Here is a 15,721-nt window from a genome sequence, read left to right as displayed (position 1 = left end):
CCTCTGATTCAGAGAGGTGCTGTCCAATGGAATTACAATGCAGGTCAAGTAGATTTTCCATGTTTTACTGGTGTCACTGTGAGCTGGCATGGAGTTGGCCCACAAGCATAATGAAATGAAATGCTACCAGGTCCTGCACCATCCCTATGATCAGTTGTGGATTGGGCCCAGTGGCTGATTTTTGGAAGTCAACTGCCAGGCATTTCTTCCTAGTCTGTTCTGTTCTAGAAGCTTCACCACAGCAACAGGCAGATGGTGTGCTTATGAGGAGCACTGGCTGGAATCCGAATCCAAGCCTCCTGCTTAGGAGGTGAGAAGTGTTATCACTGGGCCAACATTGCTCCCCAAGTTTTCAAAGAGCCACATTAAAGCAATAAAAGGAAACAAATTTTAGCTTTGAGGTAATTAAAAAAAGTAATTTTAAGGTAAAATTCAGTTGAATGATAGATTGATTTTCACCCAATAGAGCCAAAGTATCTTCATTTTCAACATGTAAGCAAAACAAGGAGCTCTGGTAGCATAGTGGTTATGAATTGGGCTGTAAACCGCAAGGTCAGCAGTTCGGAACTAGCAGCTGTTCTGCGAGAGAAAGATGAGGCTTTCTGCTCCCGTACAGATTTACAGCCTCAGAAACCCTGTTCAGGGTTGCTATGAGTCAGACTCCATGACCACCACCAAGCAAACAAAAAACTAAGCACGAGCTATTTCATGTTCTTTTTCTTTCCACCTTGTCTTTGAACCACTACCCATTGGCTTTACTGCAGTGACTTGTGTGTTGCTGTGATGCTGGAAGCTATGCCACTGATATCTCAAATACCACAGGGTCACCTATGGTGGGCAGGTTTCACCGGAGCGTCTCAACTAAGACTAGGAAGAAAGGCCTGGAAACCTACTGCCAAAAATCAGCCATCACCCTATGGATCACAATCTAACTTTACCTAGCACAGTGCCAGAACATGAACTCCCAAATTGGAAGGCAATCGAAATACAGTGGCCATAAGGATGAGCTCGAAGATGCCAACCAACATGAAGATGAAGCAGAACGGGGCAATGGGCGTGGGGGGGTCACCATGAATCCAGAACTGGCCCGATGGTAACTAATAAAAAGAGTAAGTGTACGAAACCTGGTATATTTTTACACTTTCTTCACATCTCAGTTCCAATCAGTCACACTCCAAGGGCTCAACAGCCAGAAGGCTAAATTATAAAGCCAGTGAAACCTCCACAGAAATCCACCAGCATTTTTCTGTCCAAATCCTCACAGAGAAGGACAGAAGTGAGTAAAGATGGATGCGTGTGTAGCAGAGAGAGAAGAGGTAACACAGATCACAGTCACCAGCCAGGGTAGATCCCTCAGATGCCAGGCTGGTCTGTCCCCTGGAAATGACGTGGACATTTGAGCAAAGCTGTTGCTAGTTACCACGAGTAGATTCCAAATACTGGTGACCCCAGTGTATAGAGCAGAACTGCTCCAGTGGGTTTTCAAGGCAGTGACATTTCAGTAAAGCAGACTGTAGGGCCTGTCTTATAAGGCGCCTCTGGGTGGGTTCGAACCTCCAACCTTTTGGTTAGTGGTTGAGCACTTAACCATTAGCAGCACCCTGGGACCCAAGTAAAGATAGAGTTGAGGACTGTTCTGCAGCCAAGACGTTCCCGTTGGTAGGCCAGCCTAAGCTGGGTGGGGCTTTCCCAAGCTTTCCTTTTTGTGGAGAGAATGCAGCAGCAAGAGGGAAATTCTGGGCAAGTTCACCAATGGGTCCTGAGAGAGATCCCAGTTCTAGAACACTCTATTTCCCCAGGACTAGGAGGGTCCCCAGAGCACACTTTCTCACCTGCTCCAGTTTGAAAATGTGCTGATTGAAGTAATATTGAAGCTGCTCGTTGGCGTAGTTGATGCAGAACTGCTCAAAGCTGTTCCTCTCAAAGTCTTCAAACCCGAAGATGTCGAGGACCCCGATGGACAGGCACTGTGGAAGAGAGCTGGTGGGGATCACAGAGAAGGTCCTCCCTGAAGGAGTGGCCGTAATCTGGGCAGCTGGGAGGTCCCTCGTGTTTAGTCTGAGCTGAGGCCATCCGCTGGGCCTGATGGTCCCTCTCCTGATGCCACAGGAGGTACGCCGGGGTCACCTGGCTCTGGAGTGGGTGGAACACTCACCGACACAGACTCTTCCATGTCCTTCTTGTTGAGGAGGGCGTGGTTAATCCGTAGCACGATCCAGTCAAACAAGGCGCTATACAGAGACTTGGCCATGGAGTCGCGGGCGGTTATGGCCTGGGCCCACAAGAAGGGGGACGTCACATGGAAGGGAAGGGTATCATACAGAAAAGGGGGGTGTCACATGTAGGACTTGAGCTCACCACCTTTTGGTTAGCAGCTGATTACAGTCATCATTTCTGTCACCCAGGGACCCAACCAGTTGTTGTCCATTTGGCCCTGACTCAGTGACCCTATGTGTGTCAGTGTTACTGCACTCCATAGGGTTTTCCCATCTTCTTGGCAGTAGATGGCCTGTCTTCTGAGGCATCTCTGAGTGGACCGGAACTACACTTTTCAGTTAGCAGCCAAGCAAGTTAACTGTTTGCACCACCCAGGGCTCCAAGCAGTTGTTTTCGACAACACATGGCGATCATGTCCGAGCAGAACTGTGCTGCTGTTAGGGCTAGGGCCTACCGGAAGTAAACTGCCAGGCCTTGCTTTCAAGGGGCCTCTGGGTAGACTCAAATTTCCAACTCTACTTGCAGCTGAGCACACCCACCATCATCAGCACCGCCCAGGGGCTCTAGATTGTCTACAATAACTGCCGAAAATACCCAAACAGCTTCCCATCACCGAGGGAGGAGCCCTGGACTGACTACTAGACCCCACCTTGGGCAGATAACCTCCCACCGCAAAGCAAGTTACACGCCACGGCCATGTTGACTCATGAGATACAAAATCACAAGATAGACACGCCAGAAAGAAAATAGCCCAGTTGCAGCCGAGGCCAGAGGGAGGCATCTTGTTAAGACTTACAGGGTTCTGGCCCGAGACCAGGAGTCCACGCAAAGGCCTTACAGGCTATGCTCAGGCCTAGGGGTTGGCAAACTTTCCCCACAAAGGGTCAAACAGTATTTGTGGCTTTGGTGGCTGGGCACTTAAGAATTCAGCTCTGGTGTTGTACAGAGAAAGCAAGCTGCTGGACCAGTCCCAGCTGCCATGGCGTCAACCCTGACTCAGGGTGACCCCACCTGTGTCAGAGGAGCATAGGGCTCTTAACAGCGGATTTTCTGGAAGCGGATCATCAGGTCTTTCTTCTAAGGCACCTGAGGAAGTCAGCAGCTGAGTGCGGGGAACATTTATGCTCCCCAGGGACTACAAAAGCAGCCACTGACAATATGTATATGGCTGTGTGTAGCTGTGTGTCAATAAAACTTTATTTACAAACCTAAGCAGGGGGCTGGATTTGGTGAGTGGGCTGTCAAATGCCACCTAAGCTGGCTGGTGCTGTTACCGTGTGCACAGGAGGATGTGAAGGGACTGTCTGCACCTGCTCTTTCTGGAGAGCCAGCCGGCCCACCCATATTTCTGGGGAGGGACCCAGGCCATGCTCACCTCATTGAAACTGTAGGGTAGGATGAGCTTGTCATTGACGGTCACTGTTTTTCTCTTGGTGAGAACCTCCACCAGGATCTCTCGCTTCACCTGTTTCATCATCAGGGGGTGGGGGGGTGGGAGAGAAAAAGGGGGTGAAGAGCTTGTTGGGCACAATCAGCATCCCTCCTGGGCCTGGGGAGAAGGAAGATGGACCCTAAAATGTCTGTACCCAAAGCCACCCCAGGACAGACAAGCTGAGCCCTTCTGTCTGCTGTTGAGTTACAGAATTCTGGCTCCATGAACAGGACGGCAGCTGTGGGGCCAGACGGTGCCTGGTGACCCACTTTGAAGCCACTGCTGCTTGAGCCTGGGCTTGGACCTCCCCTGGGGACAGGCCCCATGGGAGCCAGCTGTCAAGCCTTCAAGTCTCTTCCAGCCTGCAGAAGGAAGCAGGGAACAGACATGCATGCATGTATGTATGTAGACAGATGGGCAGACAGGTAGATAGGTAGTTAAATAGGTGTGTGGGTAGGTAGGTAGACAGGCAGATAAATAGACAGGGTCTCGTATGCTAAAGCACGGTTTTCCACCTTGGCACTCCTGACATTTGGGCCTAGAACACCCTGCGGTGGGGCATCCTATGCAACTTTCCTGGCCTCCACCCACACGATGGATAGCACCTGCTTCCCCAGTCATGACCATCACCAAAGCTGCCTAAGACTAGAATTGTCCCCAATGAGGCCCCACAAGATGACCTCGCCGATCATGCTGTCATTTAGAGAGAGTCATGCCCCGCCTAGGGAGGTCACCAGAAATGAGGAAGGGACACGGTGGAGAGGCTGGGAGGAAGCGGTGCGTGGGCCCAGTTCTGGAATCACAGGTTAGCAGGAAGTCCTGGGTGCTGGCTGACATATGCACCTAGTCCAGGCTCTGGCTGGAGTGCAGGGAAAGTACCTTGAGGAGGTGGGAGAGTGTGTCCAGCACCTCTGGGGGCCCGACCTCCAGTCCCTCATCGCGGCCCGTGGGCCTCTTCTTGTAGGTGACGTTGCCAAGGTACAGGATGGCCGAGAGGACGGAGAAAATCCTTAGGAAGAAAAGGGTCTGAAGTAAGGACTGTTTCTGCCATTGCCAGGCCATGGAAACATCTAGAAAACTTGCACTTCATTAGTAAAACCAGCAAGCTTCCATTAGAACAAAGTCTGAGGAACGCTGGGTCCTACTGAGGACTCGCTGACTGTGGAATGTAGCTTCATAGAAGGTCTTTTAACTTTTTGGGTGGGAAGGGTTGGGGACAGAGTTTTCAAACATTTTTTATGAATTCTGGAAGAACATATACCAAAACATCAGGCAGTGATTATTGTCAAAAATTTGAAGCATGGATGATTTCCCCCCCTTCTTTTCTAATACAGTAAGTTTGCAGAAGCTGGAAAATGCGTATGGTAGAAACCTGTCAGAGAAGGAAAATGAAAATACTTTCCACTGAAACACACAACAGGAAAGTGGTAAGGCCGCAGTCTGCCAGAGGCGGAAAACTCCGAGACCTGAAAAAAACAAGTCCATCCTACTGTGTTCCACTCTCGCTGTTTCACTATACAAGGGGGCTTCAAAAAGTCGGTAGAGAAATCCCATTATCTTTTTGTCTTACTCTACTAACTTTCTGAAGCCTTCTTATAGTTTATATTTTTTCCCAAAATTGTTAGCTGCTTTTGAATTGATTTTCAACTCAACAGCAACCCCCTTCGTGAACAGAGTCAAATTGTACCATAGGGTTTTCAAGGCTGTAATCTTTCAGATCCAAGACAAATGAAGTCCATGGAAGCAGCAGTCAAGAAATCAAACGACATATTGCATTAGGCAAATATGCAGCACAAGACCTTTTTAAAGTGTTGAAGAGCAAAGATGTCAGCTTGAGGACTAAGGTGTGCCTGACCCAAGCCATGGCATTTCAGTAACCTCATATGCATGCGAAAGCTGGACAGTGAATAAGGAAGATCGTAGAAGAATTGATGCCTTTGAGTTATGGTGTTGGAGAAGAATACTGAAAGTGCCGTGGGCTGCCAAAAGAACCAATAGATCTGTTTTGGAAGAAGTACAGCCAGAGTGCTCCTTGGAGGCCAGGATGGCTAAGCTTCATCTCTCATACTTCGGACATATTGTCAGGAGGGAGCAGTCACTGGAGAAGGATATCATGTTTGGTAAGGTGGAGGGTCAGAGAAAAATAAGAAGACCCCCAACGAGATGGACTGGCCAAGTGGCAGCATCGATGGACTCAAGCGTGGCAACGGTGGTGATGTTGACCCAGGATCGGGCAGTGTTTTGTTCTGCTGTGCATAGGGTCGCTATGGGTCAGTACAGACTCGATGGCAGCTAACAACAACAACAACAATCTTTCAGAAGCAGATGGCCAGGCCTTTTTCTGAGGAGCCTCTGGCTGGGTTAGAACCAAATTTTGGGCTAGTAACCATCTGCACCACACTCCAGGATTCCAATTTTATTAAAATTTTTTTTTTTTTTTTTGAAATGAACATATTATTTTATATCATAAAGGAATAATAAAATGTTTCATAGTGGCCCCTTACTTACTCCCTGCACACTTCCAACGCTGTCAACTTGACATCAGTGAGGCGGGTATGCACTTGTGCCAGGCAATGTCACTGAGAAACTGTGTTGGGGCTGATGTGGGGTTGGGTGTTCTCAATGTGACTGCAGGCAGCAATATAACTTGGTGTGGTGTCAACTCTATTTGGACTCACAGTGACTCCAAGTGTTACAGAGTAGAACTGTGCTCCATAGGGCTTTCCTGGCTGTGATCTTTATGGAAGCAGATTGCCAGGACTTTCTTCCATGGTGTCATCGGATGAACTATCAACTTTTCAGTTACTAGTGGAGCACAAACATCTGCGCCACCTAGGGACTCCCACGTACCAAGTTTTGTCAGCTCTCCTCATTGGAGACCACAGTAATTCCCACCTTGGTTTTACTAATGTTTGCTTCTGGGATGTGTGTATATTGTAGGATGTAAAGCAGCATTCCTGGTCTCCAGTGTCCCAACAAGGGTCGACAAACAAAAGCATTTCCAGATCTGGCAGAATTGCCCTGTGCGAGGCCCACTGATACAGAGTAGTCTGGGGGTTGGCAAACTCTGGACTGTGGGTCAAATCTAGTTTTGGTAAGGTACCAGAGCTAAGAATGCCGTTTAATCTTTGAAAGGAGTTTTTACAAAAAAACCCCCCACAAAACATAAAGAAAACGCAAGAGATGCCTAGTTCTCTGAGGCTAGAATCTTTACTCTCTGGCCCTTTCCTGATCAAGTTGCCATTGCACTGTGTGGGTATATCACAGTCTGTGTAGAGACTCCATTCTCTGATGATGGTTATTGTTAGGGATCAAAATGTGCTCCCCAAAACATTACATTCAAATCCTACCAGTGCAACTGTGAAAATGACCCTGTCTAGAAATAGGGTGCTATGGACTGAATGGTGTCTCCCTAAATAAGTGCTGGAATTGTTTACTTGTGGGATGTGATCCAGTTTGGAAAGAGTTTTCTCCTATGTTAATGAGGGCATATCAGAATAGGTGGGTTCTGCGATATATAAAACAACAGACACAGGGACACACTCAGGGAAGACAAGCGCCACGCCAGGGTCCTCTACAAACCCCAGGGTACAGACAAGGAAGGGATCAACACGCCCAACACCAAATTGGACTTTTAGCCTCCACAACTGTGAGAATAGAATTTTGTTTTTTCAAAAGCCACTCAGCACTTGAGGTATTTGTGTTATAGTTGCTCTACAACAGTGGAGTTTTCTTTTGTTAAGTTAATAAGGTCATGCTGGAGTAGGTGGGTCCTGAACCTAATCAATTCTGAGAGACGTCATGTAACAAAGGTACAGCAGACACAGTGAGATACACAGAGGGAAGACAAATGCCCTGTGGAGACACATGTACAACTAGGGGATACCCAGGGCTATCAAAGGTGCAAGAGAGAAGGAACAGTCTCGACAGCTAATAGAGAGAATGTAGGGCCCTGCTGACTCCCTGAATTTGACTTCTAGCCTCCAGAATGGTGAGACAGTAGTGTTCATGTGTGATTTCTCGTTACAGCTTGTCCTTGTAGACTGAGACACGCATGTCCGCATTTTATTTTTATTTCATTACTGTAGAATCAACTGTGACTCAAGGTGATCTAAGGGGTTTCAGGATACAGCTACTCAATGACAGTTTTCAATGGCTGCTTTTTGGGAAGCAGATGCCCGTGCCTTTATTCCAAGTCACTTCTCAGTGAACTCAAGCCATCAACCTTTTGGTGAGCAGCTGAATGTTTAACCCTTCACACCACCCAGAGACTCCTTGCCATTTTCTGGTGACTACAAAGAAGGCTGCTGTTGGCATATTTGTGATCATCTTTGGTGAACAGATGTGAGCATTTGGTTTGGCCTACCTAGCTGTAGTAGACACAGCCACAGCGTTTCCCAAACGTGTGGGGGACTTGGGGTAGTGTAGGAGGGCCAGGGGAGGGTTTAACGTGCACTCCCAGGGACTTGTGACTTATGGTTCCAGGCCCTTCCCTGTATTTGCGGTCCCAGGGTTCCTGTCTGTCTGTGACTGGTGGCTGGGGAGGTGGATGAACGTGAATGTGGACGTGGACACTCACTGTTTCTTGGTGGCCGGCAGGAAGCCCACCATCTCCATGGCTTGCTTGAGCCGTTCAAAGTCGTGCTTCAGGTCCTCCGCGTCCTCAATCTTCAAGTTATGCTGAAACACAGGGTGCAAAGTGTGTTGCGAGGGCTGAGCAGTGCCCCCCACCTCTGAGGTGGGCTGGAGGCTGCACCCCTGCACGGGTGAACATGACCTATTTTGGAGAAGCCGGGTTTTTCTATGCAGATGGTATCAGTTAGGTTAAAGAAGCCTCACCGGAACACTTGTTAGTGCTCTTCAGCCAATTTAGACTCACAGCGACCCTGTATAGGGTTTTCATGTGGCACTGTAGGATCAGCACTAGACTGCGAACCACAAGGTCGGCAGTTCAAACCCATCAGTTGCTCCTTGGAAACCCTATACAGGGTCTCTATGAAACAAACGAACTTGGTGGCACTTAACAACAATTGGATTTTTGAGGCTGTAAAAATCTTTATGGGAGCAGAAAGTTTCATCCTTCTCCTACAGAGTGGCTGGTGGGTTTGAACTGCCGACTTTGTGGTTATCAACCAGGACTCCCTTCACACCAAAGTAGGGTGGGTCCTAAATCTAATCCCTTCTGAGTTCTAAGAAGAGCAGAATAGAAAGAGACCACAAATGGTGCATGTGACAGGGGTCTACCAGGGCGACCCAGGAAGGCCAAGGCGACCATGGGTGAAGCCGAGACCAATTGGGACTCTAGTTCCAGAATGGTGAGACGATAAGTTTCTGTTCTTTAAAGCCACTCGCTCTGTGGTGTTTGTGTTGCTGCAGCTCTAAGAGACTAAGGGAGAGAACACAAGACAAAACAAAAACAAACAGAAAAAGGGAAAAGAGACAGGGAGAAACACATACCAGGGAAGACAGGTACCGTATGAGGATGCTCCTACAAGCCAAGGAATGCCACGAATCACCCAGGGTTACAGAAGGTGGGACAAAGGGGAAGGCTCTGCCCATGATGTCCACAGAGAAAGCAGGGCCCGGCTGACACCTTGAGTCCTGGTTTGGCTTTGTAGGAGAAGCACTGGACCTCAAGATTGGTTTGAACCACAAGGTCAATGGTTCAAACTCACCAGTCACTCTTCGGAAACTCTATACTGGGTTGCTATGAGTCCGAACAGACTCGAAGGCACTTAACAACATCTGACACCCTGAATTTGGACTTCTAGCCTTCAGAGGCGAGAGATAATAAATTCCTGTGCTTCCAAGCCACCCACCTGTGTTACCCAACAGCCTTTGGAAACTAAGACAATAGTGAAGCATCAGCTTTGCCCAATCTGAGGTCTGGTTGGGGCCCTCAGTTCCTGGGAGGTGGCCTCCAGGCCCCCAGAGGGTTCGGTCTGATTGGAGAATCTCTACCTGGGGCTCTGCCTACTGGACAAATGGTACAGACTGAACTGTGTCCCCCCACATGGGTGCTGGTGCCCTAACTCCTGTACTTGTGGATATAATCCTGTTTGGGAACAGAGTTTTCTTTGTTATATTAATGAAGCCCTATTGATGTAGGTGGATCCTAAACCTAATCATTTCTTGGAGTTGTAAAAGATTAGATAAGACACAGACCAGACACTGGGAGAAGACGACTCTGACGAGGGAAACAGGTCGTGTCTAAAAGCCCAAGAGTGCTACTAGAAGCTGACATAGATCAGGAAGGACCTTCCCCTCGAGCCATGGACTTCTGGCCTCCAGAACTGTGAGAAACTCAATTTCTGTCCCTTAAGGCCACCCACTTGTGGCATTTCTGTTACAGCAGCTCTAGGGAACTAAGAAGGCAGTTTAGGTCAGCCACGCGAGAGACCAGCCAGGTGGAGGGGACTATGAGCCAGTAAAGACCCTAAACACTGAGGCCCAGGGGAGCCTTCAGCTAAGTTCATCCGGTGCTCGTTTGCTGAAATAAGATTGCTGTCTTATGTAGAGTGTTCCCTGAGTTGTCCTCCTGAGCCACTGAGTCTGAGGGGCTGTAGGGAGCCCCAAGGGACCCCCAGACCTACGGCTGGAGTCTGGAGTGGGGAATGTTCCCTCAAGCTTCGTAGCTTGGCAAGCTCTCTACACATCAGGACTCTGGGTGTTTCTGAAGGGGTGAGGGCGGCGTGTGGGAAGGTGCCGGCTGAAGTTGGTGGGTGGGGCGGGACTTGGGAATGAATGGGTCCTTTGTGCCACCTCCCCTGGATCCTTGAGGCAGCTTGGGAGCCAAGGACGGCCAGGGTAGATGACCTCTGGGCTCCTGGCGGCCTGAAAACAGCAGGCGGGAAACAGAAAGAGGGCATTTGTGGTTGGGGTTAGGAGCTTGTTTACCTGGTTGAGGTAGAAGTAATCTTCCGGCTGCCTGAGCTGGAATTCTTGGCGTTCTTCCTCGCTAACCCCGAGCAACAAGTAATAGAACACGTGGTAGTTCCTGCGGGCCAGGTGAGGAGGAAAAGGGCATTCTGGGGGTTGAGTAACAACTGCTCTTCAAACCACCTCTATAACTGCTCCAGAGACCATTCCAGGGAAGAAAACCCCCCCAAAACCAAGCCCTCTGCTGTGGAGTCCATTCTGACTCACAGAGACCCTATCTGGTAACAGAGCAGAATGGCTTCACAGGGTTTTCTTGACTGTGATATTCTGGAAGCAGATGGACAGGCCTCAAGCCTGTGATTCTGCACTGCCTCAAGCTACTAATCTTTAGCTTACTGTTTGAGTGTAATCTGTTTGCACTACGCAGGGAGGAAAAGGACCTCAAATAGGTATACACTGAAGTATAATTTACAGAAAGAAAAAGGCTTCTGGGCATAAAGAGAAATGAAATCCTGGTGCACACCACAACAGGGATGAACCCGGGAAACGTCATGCTGAGCTCAAGAAGTCAGTCTCAGAAGGACCAATAGTGTATGCTCTCAACGATGTGAAATTAGCCAGTCTACAGACGCAAAGACGACTTGTGTTTACCAAGGAGGGAGGGGAGGTGGAGGTGCTGCTTGAAGGGGGAGGGGGGAACACCGAGTTTACATTTTTAGTGGGGGGATGCTTTGGAAAGACAGCGAGGACAATGGCACAGCTGGAAGAAGGTCATCAGCGTCACTGAATTGGACATGCGGGAATTGTTGAATGGGTATATGTTTAATTATGAAGATTTTCACTGTTTTAAAATAAGGGCTTCTTTGGTAAGTAGATTTCTCTGGGAGCGTGTTTGTCTTCTGACCTCACCAGGTTTTGGCAGGCCTCTGGACACCCACTCTGGGCAAAGCCTGGGGGAGGGATGAGCAGGTGGCGTAGGTGGTAGGAGCACAGAGCTAACGTCTGACAGTTGGCCCGGGGAAGACAACCAAAGAACAGGCCCCCTTCTAAAAGGTGGTCCCATCCAAAAGAGCCCGGCCATGCTGTCCAGAGACATTCTCTGGATCTCAGAACACATACTGTTGATGATGCCAGCTGCTGCAAAGTTGACTCTGACACAGAGACTCCCCGTGTATCGGAGCAGACCTGTTCTCCACAGGCTTTTCAATAGCTGATTGCTCAGATGATCACCAGACCTTTCTTCTGAGGTGTCTTGGGAGGGAGGTGGGGAACCTCAAATCTCCAACCTTACAGTTAGCAGCCAAACGTTTTCACCATCTGCACCACCTGGGGACTCCTTTGCACAATAAATCCCCAAACTATTAACCAAAGCAGCTGTTCTGTTGCGGGGCTGATTCTAACTCATGGCGGTCCATGTTAAGGCTACAACTGTGCCCCACAGGGTTTGCAAAGCTGTGACCTTCTGGAAGCAGATCACCAGGACTGTCTTCCAAGACACTTCCAGGTGGGTTTGAACTGCCAATTTCTCAGCTTGTAAGGTGCTTACCCACTTGCACTTTTTAAGCTTCTTCCCCACTAGGTACTGATACAGGTAGCTGTGGGTGTGACAGTCAGAGACCAGTAAAGGAAATGCCCCCTTCCTTCCTACCTCTCGTCCTTCTCCTGGGAGACGAGGCGAGATTTTTCTAGCAGATACTTTTCCACAATAGCTCTGTTAAAAGAGAAAGAAACAAAATGTTAAAGTTTAACATTTTCTTTTTTAAAACTTTTCATTGTGAACTGGGTGAAGGTCTACAGAGCACATCATCAGTTTGGCATTTGGCAATTTATACATTTTGTTTCATTTCCATTGATTGTAACCCCTCGATGTAACGTCACTTATCCCACTTCCTCCCTGCCTACAATTCTCTATCTTCCCTAACCCTTCTGAATGTTGTCCTGGGGTAAATGCTGCCCTTTTGATGTCAAATGGTTGGTTATTCTAAGGACTGTGTCTCCCTAGTGTCACTGTCCCCCTTCCTTATAGACCTGTCTACTGTCTGGCTGAAAACTGAACCATGGAGGAGAGTATTACTTTCTTGATGAAATAAACTGCTACCATGTGTACAGGACTGAATTATGTACCCCCCAAAATAATGTGTTGGAAACCCAAACCGCACATCTGTGGAAGTGATCCCACTTGGGCGCAGCGGTCACTCTACTGAGTGAATGAGGCATTTACTAGTGTTGGGTGGGTCTTTGGCCTATCACTTTTTTTTTTTTTTTAAATGTTTAACTGTGAATTATAGTTTACATGGGAGAACATTAGCTTTACATTCATCCTATTGTATATCGTTTCATTGCCATGGTTACAATTCCCTCCATGCACCATCAACCAACCAAAGAGTATACCCTGAAAGCCTGGCCCCCCATCAGCACACACCCTCTCTCCCTCCCTGGGTCTAGAGTCCCCAGCCTCTCCATCTCTCCACGTCATCATCTCTGCCTCCATCTCTGGCGTCACTGCTTCTCTGGGTAGGGCCCCGCTCTCTGCTCTTCTCCCTTCATGGTCCCAGGGACCTTCGCTACTGGACTGCAAAGTCAACCACTCCCCTCCTTTTGCTACAAAATGTGTATCTTTACATTTCCAACTCTCACAGTCAGTCCTGATAGCAAGTATTCACTATTGTGCCACATGAGCGCTATCCCCATCTCCTTTCATCAGACCTGCCCAAACAGATTGGATACTACTCAGTAGAGAGTCTACCTTCCTCCACGCCCTCTGGATCTAGGCTCCCTCCTGAAAGCTTGTAAGCCAGTAGCATCTTGCCTTTTTAGCCCCCCATTTTAGGTAAGCCAGTGTCCAAGTTGTTCATCCCTGTCTACCTTGTGTATTGAGGGGGTGGGAATGGTCCTCGCTGTAAAGATTTGTTCCCTCTTTTGAGCTACTGTATCCATAGGTGTAGGTCAAGTTCATCAAATTGTATCAGCGTATTCTTTTTTTCCTCTTCTTTCTTCTTCTAGTTGAGCTCTGATCATCCAGACATTGAAACCAGGTCAAGTGCGTATTATCTGCAAGTGTGGGTGTTCTTGTGCATATGCCCTCTCTTCTTATCAGCTGGATGCTTCACTCTCCATTTTAGTCCTCTGTGGCTATGTCACTGACTCTGGGCCGAAGAGTCCCCAGTCACGAGCACGTTCGGCCCAGAAGGTGGCAGGCAGTATTTGAAGATGGTGAACACAGACCAGTCTGCTAACCCAGGAGATCCAAGGACAGGTGGCTAGAGACTCTGTCACAGGGATCTGCCCCCAGAGCCGACAGACAGAAAGCCTGCCCCTAAAGCCAGCGCCCTGAATCACATTTCTAGCCTCTTAAATTATTAGAAAATCAACTTCTGTTCGTTAAACTCACCCACTGTGGCACTTCTGTCACGGCAGCACTAGGGAATGAAGATACCAGATGGTCTCCAAATTAACCCCTTGGACACAATGTAATCAACAAACAAACAAAACCTCTGGTTGCTAGGCTGACATTTGGTGGACCCTGTATGCCAGAGAACTGTGATCCACAGAGGTCCAACAGCCAGACTTTCAGAAACAGATCACCAGGCCTTTCTTCTGAGGTGCCTCTCGGGGGACTTGACCTTTCAACCTTTTGGTGAGCACCAAATATGTTTGCCATTTGCATCCCCCGCCCAGGCACTCCACAATGTAAACTGCTGCTGTTTTTGCGTGCTGTCGAGTTGACTGAGACGTCTAGAGACTCCAGGTGACAGTCGACCCACCAGGTAGGTCTCAGGCTGCAGGCTTTATGGGAGCGAGTTGCCCAGTCTTTTTTCTTGTGGAGCAGCTAGTGGATCTGAACCACTGACCTTTTGGCTGGCCATTGAATGAACGCTTAGGCACCGTGCCACTAGACCTTCTTATAATGCAAACACACACATATAAATAAGATCATTCTAAATACTGTCCCTCCTGACAGTTAGGATCTTTAAACAAAGGAACTTGGCCAGTCGCTTCTGTTTCCTAGGCCAGGGTCCTACACAAACGTGAATGTGACTGGAGCTGACCATTGGTCTTGGACGTCCAGGTGCAGGCTAACCCGCAGGTGTGGGGGAAACAGGGCAGTTTATGGGCTTCTACTCGAGTCCTGGTATGGACTGCAAAGTCGGTTTGATCCACAAGGTCATCAGTTCAAGCTCACCAGCCGCTCCTTGGAAACCCTATACAGGGTCACTATGGGTCAGTCTCAACGGCACCTAACAACTGGAGTTCTGGTACGAGCACAGTGCGTTAATGTCCTGGATTGCAAAGTTGGTTTGATCCACAAGGTCAGCAGTTCAAGTTCACCAGCTGCTCCTCAGATACCCTATACCGGGTCATTATGGGTAGGAATCGACTCAGCGGTGCTTACACCTGGATCTACATGGGAAGCCTGTCTGGGGGGCCACCACCATCCCCCCAAGAATGGGATTATTTCTTTTCCCCACAACTGAAAACTGAAGAAGACATCTGACTTGGGTTTTATAATTGTTTAAACAGCTTTGTTACCATATAGAGACCAATGGCAGCTCAGTGGTAGATTTCCAGCCTCCCATGTGAGAGACCCAGGTTCTACTCCCGGCCAGGACACTTCACCTACAGTCATCACTCTTCTGTCCCTGGAGGCTCGCATGTTGTGAGGATGCAGAACCAAACTCAGTGGAGCTTCCTAACTAAGGAGAACTAAGGAAGAAAGCCCTGGCAACTGGCTTTCAATAATCAGCCTGTGAAAAGCTGGAACAGAAAATGAGGATGGCACAGAACCGGAGAGAGTTTCTTTCCTTTGTGCACGCGGCCACCATGAGCAAACCACCATTATACCAACCAGAAACTCAGTGCCTCTTAAGCACTGTCTCTATGCGTTGACCCTTCCAGACGTTTCACATCAAGGAGACCACGCAGTATTTGCCCTTTTGTGTCTGGCTTCTTTTGTTCAACAGAACCTTTCCTTTCTTTAAACAGGGGGGCCAGCCCCTGAGGGCTCCGAGTACATGAATCCACAGAAAGATGATGTCTTACAAATTGGAGAACTGGGGTGCCTTGCTTTTTGACTTCAGCTGGAGGCAGAACTGAGAAGTGTCACCTGACCAGAGTGGCTCAAAATGGAGCCATGGTTAAGCTGGTGGCGGCTGCTCCCTGGGCAGAACGTTTCTCTCCAGAATCTGCACACCC

General features: G+C 48.7%; 1 protein-coding gene across 1 annotated transcript in view; it reads right to left on the bottom strand.

Moving 5' to 3' along the window:
• The window catches only part of MYO9B (myosin IXB), a 109,759-nt gene that overhangs the window by 39,652 nt on the left and 54,386 nt on the right, over nucleotides 1-15,721 (bottom strand). Inside the window, exons 7-13 of the mRNA XM_006877133.1 lie at nucleotides 12,177-12,239; nucleotides 10,547-10,646; nucleotides 8,229-8,329; nucleotides 4,529-4,658; nucleotides 3,593-3,682; nucleotides 2,156-2,272; nucleotides 1,833-1,967 (exon numbers count right to left, since the gene is read on the bottom strand). Of these exons, the coding sequence (XP_006877195.1) occupies nucleotides 1,833-1,967; nucleotides 2,156-2,272; nucleotides 3,593-3,682; nucleotides 4,529-4,658; nucleotides 8,229-8,329; nucleotides 10,547-10,646; nucleotides 12,177-12,239 (736 nt within the window). The remainder of the gene's footprint in view (nucleotides 1-1,832; nucleotides 1,968-2,155; nucleotides 2,273-3,592; nucleotides 3,683-4,528; nucleotides 4,659-8,228; nucleotides 8,330-10,546; nucleotides 10,647-12,176; nucleotides 12,240-15,721) is intronic.

The sequence above is a fragment of the Chrysochloris asiatica genome, unplaced genomic scaffold (assembly GCF_000296735.1).
Source record: "Chrysochloris asiatica unplaced genomic scaffold, ChrAsi1.0 scaffold00442, whole genome shotgun sequence".
Taxonomy (NCBI): domain Eukaryota; kingdom Metazoa; phylum Chordata; class Mammalia; order Afrosoricida; family Chrysochloridae; genus Chrysochloris; species Chrysochloris asiatica.
This window is presented reverse-complemented; position numbering and strand designations above follow the sequence as displayed.